Source organism: Babylonia areolata, chromosome 9, assembly GCF_041734735.1.
Source record: "Babylonia areolata isolate BAREFJ2019XMU chromosome 9, ASM4173473v1, whole genome shotgun sequence".
NCBI classification, from domain to species: domain Eukaryota; kingdom Metazoa; phylum Mollusca; class Gastropoda; order Neogastropoda; family Buccinidae; genus Babylonia; species Babylonia areolata.
Genome location: NC_134884.1, coordinates 41,901,454 through 41,913,953, shown reverse-complemented (window position 1 = coordinate 41,913,953; position 12,500 = coordinate 41,901,454). Strand labels below are relative to the sequence as shown.

Below are 12,500 nucleotides of genomic sequence, written 5' to 3'. Positions count from 1 at the left end.
TATTTATTTATTTATTTATGTACGCTTAGGGTTGACTTCATCAAGTTTTTGCGCCTTACACATATTATTATTAGTAGTAGTAGTTCTTTTTTTTTTAATGTATTTATCTATTATTTATTCACCCTTTTGTTTTTCTTCTTTTTTTCTTCTCAAGGCCTGACTAAGCGCGTTGGGTTACGCTGCTGGTCAGGCATCTGCTTGGCAGATGTGGTGTAGCGTATATGGATTTGTCCGAACGCAGTGACGCCTCCTTGAGCTACTGAAACTGAAACTGTAAAGTGTGCGGTTACAGATCCATATACGCTGCACCACATCTGCAGTTTTCAGTTTCAGGGTGTCAGAGTGTTCAGTTACATATCCATATACGCTGCACCACATCTGCAGTTTTCAGTTTCAGGGTGTCAGAGTGTTCATTTACAGATCCATATGCCCTGCACCACATCTGCAGTTTTCAGTTTCAGGGAGGTGTCAGAGTGTTCGGTTACAGATCCATATACGCTGCACCACATCTGCAGTTTTCAGTTTCAGGGTGTCAGAGTGTTCAGTTACAGATCCATATACCCTGCACCACATCTGCAGTTTTCAGTTTCAGGGTGTCAGAGTGTTCAGTTACAAATCCATATACGCGTCACCACATCTGCAGTTTTCAGTTTCAGGGTGTCAGAGTGTTCAGTTACAGATCCATATACCCTGCACCACATCTGCAGTTTTCAGTTTCAAGGAGGTGTCAGAGTGTTCGGTTACAGATCCATATACGCTGCACCACATCTGCAGTTTGCAGTTTCAGGGAGGTGTCAGAGTGTGTTGTTACAGATCTGTTTTTGCTACTCCACATCTGCAGTTTTCTGTTTCAGTTTCAAGGAGATGTCAAAGTGTGCAGACAGATCCATATACATGTCACTGCATCTGCAGTTTTCAGTTTCAGTTTCAAGGAGGTGTGTGAGGAGTGTGCAGACAGATCCATATACGCTACACCACATCTGTGCTGTACTGTACTGTACTGCACTCTGTGTGTAAACAAAAATGGAATGCAGAGCAAATAGTGTAAATGTGGCATGCAAATGAACCATTTGAGAACGAGTTCAAGTTACCAAATCAAATAAATCCCGGAAATGGCTGAATCAGAATGCTCTATTCTAGATCTGTTTTGAGTACAGACACAGATGGATATGTACTACAGGTTTTGTTGTTGTTGTTGTTGTTGTTTTTTATCAGTGGGTTAGAATGAATTAAGGCAATTTTTTTTTTAGAGCATTAGTCTTGATGATGGTTGTATCATACGGTGTATTAGCAAGATGGTTGTGGATGATGTTTACAAAGATAAATCTGTGTCAGTCCCAAGGTGGAGTTATTGTTTGTGCATGATGACGGGCGCAATAGCCGAGTGGTTAACTCACTCAGTACAGCCAGTCCTCTCTTATCTTCAACACAGACCCCTCGGATGTCCAGTGGGTGTCTGAATGACCCAACCCAACCTTTAGCTTCCGTCGTCAGAATTGTGGTGTTCTTTGTCAACATTCATCTCTTCAGTATAAGAGCCTTCCGCTTGCAATACTTTGATGATGGTAATTGGGGTGAAACGTTGTTAACATCGTCTCTTTCGCCATTCGTATGGAGAGAGTTAAAGTGTTGGACTTTCAATCTGAGGGTCCCAGGTTCGAATCACGGTGACGGCGCCTGGTGGGTAAAGGGTGGAGATTTTTACGATTTCCAGGTCAACATATGTGCAGACCTGCTAGTGCCTGAACCCCCTTCGTGTGTATATGCAAGCAGAAGATCAAATACACACGTTAAAGATCCTGCAATCCATGTCAGCGTTCGGTGGGTTATGGAAACAAGAACATACCCAGCATGCACACCCCCGAAAACGGAGTATGGCTGCCTACATGGTGGGGTAAAAATGGTCATACACGTAAAAGCCCACTCATGTGCATACGAGTGAACGCAGAAGAAGAAGAAGAAGAAGTTTGTGCATGATGATTGTTAGTAACCTTTATACCTTCGAACCTGTGGTGGATGTGCCTGTGAAAAGACAGTGCCATGTCAGAATGAAACATAGTTTGCTTCTCAGCTTTGTGACAAGGATCAGAGTGCAAGTCATCTGTATTGATGTCTCCAGTCAGGCAGTTTGAGATTTTGTTCCGGAATGTTCCCCAGGACATCCTTTCCCAGTTCCTGAGAGAAATCAGTGCTTTTACCCTGATTGGGAAATCAGTGCTTTTAACGTGATTTGAAATTTTTCAAGGTCTGAGACATTATTGGTGATGCAATACTTTTTTTTTTTACGCTGTGTTCAATATCTTTAAATTGATTTGAGCTTAACATGTATTGAGTGAGACATGAGTGAATTGATTCTTAAAACATTGTTTTAATCAACCTTTCAACATTACTTTGTGTTGTGTTTGACCAGTTTTAAGAACTGATACGTGATCAGCCCTGAAATGGCCCCTTTGTGGTCGGCCAGGCTATATGCAACATCATTTGATTTGATTTGATTTGTATGTGATGATGTGTCCAGCATGCAGTGTGTGTGTCACTGTGTTCAGTCATGCATTGTGTGTGTCACTGTGTTCAGTCATGCAGTGTGTGTTAATGTCTGCCGTCATGCAGTGTGTGCGTCACTGTGTTCAGTCATGCAGTGTGTGTGTCACTGTGTTCAGTCATGCAGTGTGTGTGTCACTGTGTTCAGTCATGCAGTGTGTGTGTCACTGTGTTCAGTCAGGCATAGTGTGTGTGTCACTGTGTTCAGTCAGGCATAGTGTGTGTGTCACTGTGTTCAGTCATGCAGTGTGTGTCACTGTGTTCAGTCAGGCATAGTGTGTGTGTCACTGTGTTCAGTCATGCAGTGTGTGTCACTGTGTTCAGTCATGCAGTGTGTGTGTCACTGTGTTCAGTCATGCAGTGTGTGTGTCACTGTGTTCAGTCAGGCATAGTGTGTGTGTCACTGTGTTCAGTCAGGCAGTGTGTGTGTCACTGTGTTCAGTCATGCAGTGTGTGTGTCACTGTGTTCAGTCATGCAGTGTGTGTGTCACTGTGTTCAGTCATGCAGTGTGTGTGTCACTGTGTTCAGTCAGGCAGTGTGTGTGTCACTGTGTTCAGTCATGCAGTGTGTGTGTCACTGTGTTCAGTCAGGCAGTGTGTGTTGCTGTGTCCAGGTGCCCAGCAGCCCCCCACCCCTGGCGGCCCCCATCGCCCGGCGCCTCAGCATCAGCGCCAGTGTGGCCGGGGAGGAGGGACTGCTGAGCTGTGTCCTGCCCGAAGAGGTGCTGGTGGAGATCCTGGCTGAACGCCTGCAGGTAGGGTGGTGGGACAGGGTGTGTGTGTGTGGGTGATTTGTGATTTGGGTGGGGTGTGGGGGTGGGGTTATCCCTGTGAGTGAGGATGTTCTGGGGTTCTATCTGTTCTGATTGTATCAGGGACTCTTTTTTTGGTGTCATCTTCTGTGCTGTGTCAAATTGTCAAAATTGCAAACTACAGGTGATAAGAAACTCTAGGGAGAGCTGGGGCAATGCAATGTCTTCTTCAGAGAGGAAGCCCCCCTTAGTCAGGTGTTTCGGCCCTTAATTCCTTACACTCAGAGGGGACCGGGCCGCACCCAGGTCATGACTCCTGGATGGCCTTGTATTGCCGCCTTTTTTTTCCAATCTGGTCCTCAGCAGGTTCAAACTCGCACCTCCAGTGTGGTCATCACTTCAGGACTGAGTCACCTTTCTGGCAGACGTTTTAACCACTTAGCTACCATACACCTAGTTTGAGTAGGGAAATTTAATCCTTATGAAGTTTACTTTCATTCCTCCTCGACCTGAGTTAGTGTTGGAGCAAAACAGGCCTAGTTTGCATCAGTTTGACATGGTAAGTTATATTTTACCAAACAGGGAGTAAAATATGAACTCCCTGTTTTGTGGGGCTCTCTCAGTATTGCTAGTCTTGGGGCTCTTTTGGGGACTCCTTTGGTGTTGATAATGTTGGGGTTTCTTTTGGGGGCTCATTTGATATTTATAGTATTGGGACTCCTTTGGGGTCCCTTTCTGTATTTATAACATTGGGGCTGTTTTGGGGGTTCTTTCAGTTTTGATCATTTTGGGGCTCTTTTAGGGCTTCTTTCTATATTGATAGTATTGGGGCTCTTTTGGGTGCTGTTTCAGTTTTTATAGTATTGGGGATCTTATGAGGGCTCTCGGTATTGATAGTATTTGGGCTTTGGGGGGTGTGGTGGGGCTCTTTAGTATGAATAGTATTGGGGCTCTTTCTTGGGGGGAACAGTGGGGGAAGGGGGTCTTTCAGTATTAGTAGTGCTGGTGGCTCTTTTTTTTTAGAGGGGGAGGGAGGTGTGCTCTTTCAGTATTAATAGTGTCAAGGGCTACTCTGGGAGCTGTTTCAATGTTAATATCATTAGGGGGTTTGGGGGGCACTATTTCATGAATCATTTCTTTCAGGGGCTGTCTTGGAGGTGTGTATGGGGATCAGATACACACACACACACACACACACACACACACACACACACACACAGACACACACACACAAATAAATCATCGACGGAGAACTGACGTGTTTCAGCTGAATGACTGTCACCGTGGCGTTGTCTTCGATGGACTGGAGACGCTGTTCGCTCAGAACATGTTCACGGCCGTCAACGCCATCCTCAAGTCGCTCAACAATCGCCGCTTCATCTACTTCTGCACTCTGAAACTGGACTACAACATCCTGAAGGAGCAGGAGAAGAAAGACCAGGAGGAGAAAGGTAAGACCGTTGAATGGTTGGACTTTGTGTTGTTTTAGAGCAGGAGAATGCTTGGACTGTGTGGGTGATAGCGCAGGAGAATGCTTGGACTGTGTGGGTGATAGAGCAGGAGAATGCTTGGACTGTGTGGTGTTTCAGAGCAGGAGAATGGTTGGACTGAACAGGAGAATGGTTGGACTGTATGGTGTTTCAGAGCAGGAGAATGGTTGGACTGAACAGGAGAATGGTTGGACTGTATGGTGTTTTAGAGCAGGAGAATGGTTGGACTGTGCGGTGTGATAGAACAAGAGAATGGTTGGACTGTGCGGTGTGATAGAACAGGAGAATGGTTGGACTGAACAGGAGAATGGTTGGACTGTGTGGTGTTTTAGAGCAGGAGAATGGTTGGTCTATGTAGCTGATAGAACAGAAGAATGGTTGGACTGTGTGGTGTGATAGAGCAGGAGAATGGTTGGACTCTGTAGTGTGATAGAACAGGAGAATGGTTGGACTGTGTGGGTGATAGAACAGGAGAATGGTTGGACTGTGTGGTGTGATAGAACAGGAGAATGGTTGGACTCTGTAGTGTGATGGAACAGGAGAATGGTTGGTCTGTGTGGTGTGATAGAACAGGAGAATGGTTGGTCTGTGTGGTGTGATAGAACAGGAGAATGGTTGGTCTATGTGGCTGATAGAACAGGAGAATGGTTGGACTCTGTAGTGTGATAGAACAGGAGAATGGTTGGACTGTGTAGTGTGATAGAACAGGAGAATGGTTGGACTGTGTGGTGTGATAGAACAGGAGAATGGTTGGTCTCTGTAGTGTGATAGAACAGGAGAATGGTTGGAGTGTGGCTGATAGAGCAGGAGAATGGTTGGACTCTGTAGTGTGATAGAACAGGAGAATGGATGGACTGTGTGGGTGATAGAGCAGGAGAATGGTTGGACTGTGTGGTGTGATAGAACAGGAGAATGGATGGACTGTGTGGGTGATAGAGCAGGAGAATGGTTGGACTGTGTGGTGTGATAGAACAGGAGAATGGTTGGTCTCTGTAGTGTGATAGAACAGGAGAATGGTTGGAGTGTGGGTGATAGAGCAGGAGAATGGTTGGACTGTGTGGCTGATAGAACAGGAGAATGGTTGGATTGTGTGGTGTGATAGAACAGGAGAATGGTTGGACTGTGTGGTGTGATAGAACAGGAGAATGGTTGGACTGTGTGGTGTTTTTAGAGCAGGAGAATGGTTGGACTCTGTAGTGTGATAGAACAGGAGAATGGTTGGACTGTATGGTGTGATAGAACAGGAGAATGGTTGGACTGTGTGGGTGATAGAGCAGGAGAATGGTTGGACTCTGTAGTGTGATAGAACAGGAGAATGGTTGGACTGTGTGGTGTGATAGAACAGGAGAATGGTTGGACTGTGTGGTGTGATAGAACAGGAGAATGGTTGGACTGTGTGGGTGATAGAACAGGAGAATGGTTGGACTGTATGGTGTGATAGAACAGGAGAATGGTTGGACTGTGTGGTGTGATAGAACAGGAGAATGTTTGAACTGTGTGGGTGATAGAACAGGAGAATGGTTGGACTGTATGGTGTGATAGAACAGGAGAATGGTTGGACTGTATGGTGTGATAGAACAGGAGAATGGTTGGACTGTGTGGTGTGATAGAACAGGAGAATGGTTGGACTGTGTGGTGTGATAGAACAGGAGAATGGTTGGACTGTGTGGTGTGATAGAACAGGAGAATGGTTGGACTGTGTGGTGTGATAGCACAGGAGAATGGTTGGACTGTGTGGGTGATAGAACAGGAGAAGAAAGACCAGGAGGAGAAAGGTGAGACTGATAAATGGTTGGACTGTGTGATTGGTAATATGTAATGCATTGTGTTTGCATAGTATTGCATTCATTGCATGATACTGTATTGCATTGCATTGTATTGTATTTTTGTCACTACATATTTCTCTATGTGAAATCCTGGATGACTTCCCAGGGGAGAAAGCTCCCCCCCTCCCCCCACCCCTTTCTTTTTCTTCCACAAGTGTATTTGTTTCACTATCAAAGGGGATCTTTTTAATGGAATTTTTGCCAGGGACAACCATTTTTTGTTGTTGCTTTGAGTTCTTTTTAAAAATATGCGCTTAAATGCATGCTGCACATGGGACGTCTTACGCTTGTATCTGAAAGACTGTGTGAATATCATTACTGTGTTATATTTTTTTGTTTGACCTGTAATTGAATGTGTACACATGTCATAGGTAGAGATTTCTGTTGTTTGTCAGTATGTGGAATAACCTGTGAATGTTATTCTGTAGATTTTTATGAATAATATTTAATATGTGAAATAATATATGAGTATTATGGTTACACACACACACACACACACACACACATACACACACACACATGCACATGCACATGCACATGCACACACAAGTAGTAAGACTTTTACAGAGCTGTTAGTTTTATTTTTTTTATCTTATCTTTTCACGCAGTTATTTCTTATCTTATCTAATCTCCACTTTGAAATATCCAATTGAAAAAAAAAAAATGAAGAGACAATAAACCAAGATTTGAACTTATCCTCTCTCCTGCCATCCAACCCAACCCTCCCATGTTCCAGAGAAGCAAACGAAGCTGGAGGAAGAGCAGGAGAAGATGCGCCTGGAGGAGATGGACGAGGACGAATATGACGCTCTCAGCGAACAGGAGAAAGCCAAGGTGGACGAGAAACGCCTGGTCATCAAGCGACAGCGCCTCAAGAGGTGGGCCTTACTCACACAGATAGAATGAAAACAAAACAAGAGAGGCAAGGCCTTCAAGACTGACTTGTGATACACTTTAAAAAAAAAAAAAAAATCCAAGCTTTTTATGTATTCAGTATAATTTCAAAATGTAATGTTTAAGATGAGAAAGATCAGTTTAAAGTAAATTAAGTCCCCTAGCATTAATTACAGAGTGATTTCCCTTTTTTACTCTCTGCACCAAAACGTTTGCAAAATAAAAACAAGATGACTGGAAAGAACTGAATTTTTCCTATTTTTATGGCTAATTTGGTGTCAACTGACAAAGTATTTGCAGAGAAAATGTCAGTGTTAAAGTTTACCACGGACACACAGACCCCCCCCCCCCCCCTAACCCCCCCCCCCCAACCCCCCCCCCCCCCACACACACACAGACAACCGAACACCGGGTTAAAACATAGACTCACTTTGTTTACACAAGTGAGTCAATGAAGTGAAACGAAACAAAGGTAAACAAATTTTATATCACAAGGGTAGTGGAAGAAGCACAACTGCTTAAAATTTAAAAAAAATTTTTTTTATACATCCAGCTTTCAAGGGAAAAGAAAAGAAACAATGAAATAACACAAAACACAAACAAGTTTAATAGAAAGAAAAAAACAACAACACAGCTATCACCCCCACACAACAAACAACAACACAGCTATCACCCCCACACAACAAACAACACCACTGCTGTCACCCCCACACAACAAACAACAACACAGCTGTCACCCCCACACAACAAACAACAACACAGGTGTCACCCCCACACAACAAACAACAACACAGGTGTCACCCCCACACAACAAACAACAACACAGCTGTCCCCCCCACACAACAAACAACAACAACACAGCTGTCACCCCCACACAACAAACAACAACACAGGTGTCACCCCCACACAACAAACAACAACACAGCTGTCACCCCCACACAACAAACAACAACACAGCTGTCACCCCCACACAACAAACAACAACACAGCTGTCCCCCCCACACAACAAACAACAACACAGCTATCACCCCCACACAACAAACAACAACACAGCTGTCACCCCCACACAACAAACAACAACACAGCTGTCACCCCCACACAACAAACAACAACACAGCTGTCACCCCCACACAACAAACAACAACACAGGTGTCACCCCCACACAACAAACAACAACACAGCTGTCCCCCCCACACAACAAACAACAACACAGCTATCACCCCCACACAACAAACAATAACACTGCTGTCACCCCCACACAACAAACAACAACACAGCTATCACCCCCACACAAAGACATGACAAAAGGAAACTATAAATGAAAGCTTGCATATAACCAATTCATGTAAAAAATAAAAAATAAAAACATTAAAAAAACAGCTAGAGAGAGAATGTGTTTTTATAGTTTGTTTTGATGGGCGCAACTGCTGAGTGCTTAAAGCGTTCAGCCTGAGTGTCCTGGCCTGGAATCACAGTCAGGTCGCCTGGTGGGATTAAGGGTGAAGATTTTTCTGATCTCTCTGCTCAACAGATGAGCAGACTCGCCAGTGCCTGAGCCCCTTTCGCATACAGAAGATCAGATATATATATTTTTTTAATCCCTGTAATCCATGCCAGAATTCAGTGGGTTATAGAAACAAGAACATACGTGCATGCAACCCCCCCACCCCAAAAAAAAAACAAACACAGAGTATGCTTGCCTACATGGCTGGGTAAAAATAGTCATATATGTAGAAATAAAGAAAAACAAAAAACAGAAACACTCATACATATTCAAAGGAACACAGAAGTTGCAGCCCGTGAACGCATGAGAAGATTGCCTGTATGTATCAGGCTCATGTTTGTCTTCATGGTTTTCAGGGAGCGGGAAGAGAGGGAGGAAAGAGAGCGCAGAGAGAGAGAAGCCAGGGAGGAAGAAGAAAAGCGCATCCAAGACGAGAAGTGAGTATTCTGATGTTTTTTTGATGCACTGTCAGAATGCACGGTGGGTGCAGATTGTGTTCACATATCCTTGTGGATGTCATTGCTGAGGAAATAAGATGAAACCACTCTAAAACTGCCAGATGAAAAACATGTGTTTACTCACATACAGCAGTCCATTTATTTTGCGGATTGTCGTGTAACTGATTGATAAAAACCATGAAAAGAAAGGAGGCAGGTGTGAGACCTTGACAGTCAGTGAGAAGAGGGTGACGGGTGGAGGAGTAGTGTTGGGATGGGTAGGGGAGAGGTAAGAACGCGAAGAGAATCAGCTGAGTACCGTAAAGTTTGGTCTATAAGCCGCAACTTTTTCTCCCAGCTTCAACCTCTGCGGCTTATACAATGATGCGGCTTATTTGAGGATTTTAACGATCCCGGGAGTGTCATGTTCTCGTCTATTCTTTGCTGCCCTTCAACTCACCAAAATCATGATTTCTGTCCATGAATTTTTGGATGAGCTTCAGGTTAGTGTGCTAACTGTTCACGATTTAAAAATCAAATCTGCACACATTAAAGCCTTCAGATCAGCATTCAGTTCTACTCTGCTCAAGCGCACACCCTTATCATGCCGAAAACGTGATGTAATTCCTGTGATGCAGCCTTCAAATTGAAGGCGATCGCCCTAGCAGACGACAGTGCAAGTGATGAACCAGCAGCTACCTTCACCTTGCGTTCATGTTCACCAAGTGAAAGTGAGGCTGAAGTCAGTGACAAGATGGCGGAGGAAGCTTCTTCTTCTTCTTTCCCTTCTCTACCGCCTTCATCATAGTGAAGATTCTGTAGATGATAAGGGGGTTTGCCTGTTGTTTGAGTCACTTGTGGTACAGTTTGCTGGGTCATGAAAGCTCATGAGCCACCTCTGCTCCCACTCTGCGAGTCTGTCGAGATCCTTCTGGAGGGCTTGCTGGTCGCTAGTGGAGGGGACAGTTTTGTGGCACAGAGTGTCATCAGCAAAGAGACGAGCAGTGGAGGACAGTCCAGTTGGCATGTCGTTGATGTAGAGTAAGAATAGGCTAGGCCCAAGAACAGAGCCTTGGGTGACTCCAGACTCCACAGGAACAGGACTGGAAGTAGCTCCATCCACCACAACTGACTGCTGTCTATCCGACAGGAAGTTCTTTATCCAGGTGTGTATTTTTCCTGTGATGCCCATGGAATGGAAGTAGCTCCATCCACCACAACTGACTGCTGTCTATCCGACAGGAAGTTCTTTATCCAGGTGTGTATTTTTCCTGTGATGCCCATGGAATGGAAGTAGCTCCATCCACCACAACTGACTGCTGTCTATCCGACAGGAAGTTCTTTATCCAGGTGTGTATTTTTCCTGTGATGCCCATGGAATGGATCTTGTGGAGCAGGAGGGAATGACAGACCTTGTCAAACGCCTTGGAAAAATCCATAATGAGAGTGTCTGTCTGTTTTCCAGCCTCAAGATTTACGGATAACTCATCCACAGGTCCAGTGAGCTGGCTTTCACAGGAACGCTGACGTCTGAATCCATGCTGTGCTTTGGTGATGAGACTATTCTCCTCAGTGAAGTTCGTGACAGTACTCGTGATAATGTGCTCCATTACTTTGCACGGTATGCTGGTCAGAGAGATAGGTCAGTGGTTTTCTGGGCGGTAGCGCTCACCTTTCTTGAAGACTGGGGTAACATTAGCAGTTCTCCTGTCCTTTGGTACCATGCCCGTGTTGAGGGAGCTCTGGTAGAGGAGTGTGAAGGCAGGGGCTAGTTCTTCAGCAAGCTCTCGCAGTAGTCTTGGGCTAATACCATCTGGGCCGGGAGCTTTGCTCGGATTCAGGTCCTTGAAGAGCTTGGTGGCTCCTGCTGCTGATATTGTTAGAGTGCTTACAGTAGGGGAGTCTGACAGAGGATCTGTCGCTAGGCCGGTTCTAGAGGTGAACTCTTCTTTGCTGCAGGTGATCTTCGGGCTGAAAGCTGAGTGAAATTGCTGGTTTAGTACTTCAGCTCGCTCTTTTGCTCCCGTGACAAGTCTGCGGTCTTTCTTTAGTGGAGCAACGCTTGCAGCCTCAGTGCATAGAGCTTTGATGTATGCTCAGAACTTCTTGTTTGTTGCTGGCTTCTCATCCGTGCTGTCTTTGAACATGTTCTCGGTGTATGCCCAGTAGCTGTGCTGGTTCTCTTCAACTTGGACACTGAAGACGAAGATTTTAGTGGATTCAGTGAGCAGGACGACGTTGAATAAATGTGACTATCCCTAAATTATCAGTCTTATTTTCATTGTGTTTATTTTTGTGTGTGTGGCACTAGCAGTATTTTTGCTTGCTTTTCTTTGTGTTGTTTCTGCTTGTGTTTATTTCATAACCTACAGTATTGACAGCTTTTCTGTAGTATCGGTATGTGTTCCGGTACCGGTAATAAGTGCGGCTTATAAGCCAGTGCAGCTTATGTGTGTATGAAGTTCAATTTTTTTCAAAATTTAGTGGGTGTGGCTTATATACCAGGGCGCTCGATAGACCGAACTTTACGGTATGTACATAGGGTACATGCACAAATACATACACACACATACACTTGTGTGCATACATGTATGCTCATAAGCACATGCACACACATGTGCACACATATAAAATGCACACACACATGCACATGCACACATACACACACACATGCGTACACATATGCACACACACACTAACCTTAAGTATGTATATATGCAAGTATAGAGATATATTTGTAAATATTTATATATGTATATAAACAGATATATACAGACACACTCGCCTACGCACACATTTCATGAATATACAAATGCACACACACACACACACACACACACACACACACAAGGTTACTCATGGCACATGCATATGTTTGCACACACACACACACACACACACACACACACACCTTCCTATCACATCATTTCATTTAACAGCCTAAAAAAGAAACAGAAGAAGAAACAACCCGACATCAAAGACCCCAAGGAGAAGGACAAGAAGGGGGCGCCACCTGACAAGAAAGGGACAGCACCCATATCAGAAAGGGGGCCCAA

General features: G+C 44.6%; 1 protein-coding gene across 1 annotated transcript in view; it reads left to right on the top strand.

Annotated features, from left to right (window-relative positions):
• LOC143285458 (hydrocephalus-inducing protein homolog) overlaps nucleotides 1-12,500 on the top strand; it is a 134,115-nt gene that overhangs the window by 45,829 nt on the left and 75,786 nt on the right. The window contains 5 exon segments of the mRNA XM_076592760.1: nucleotides 3,156-3,296; nucleotides 4,561-4,744; nucleotides 7,346-7,487; nucleotides 9,364-9,444; nucleotides 12,384-12,500. The exon segment at nucleotides 12,384-12,500 is cut by the window's right edge and continues 99 nt beyond it. Of these exon segments, the coding sequence (XP_076448875.1) occupies nucleotides 3,156-3,296; nucleotides 4,561-4,744; nucleotides 7,346-7,487; nucleotides 9,364-9,444; nucleotides 12,384-12,500 (665 nt within the window).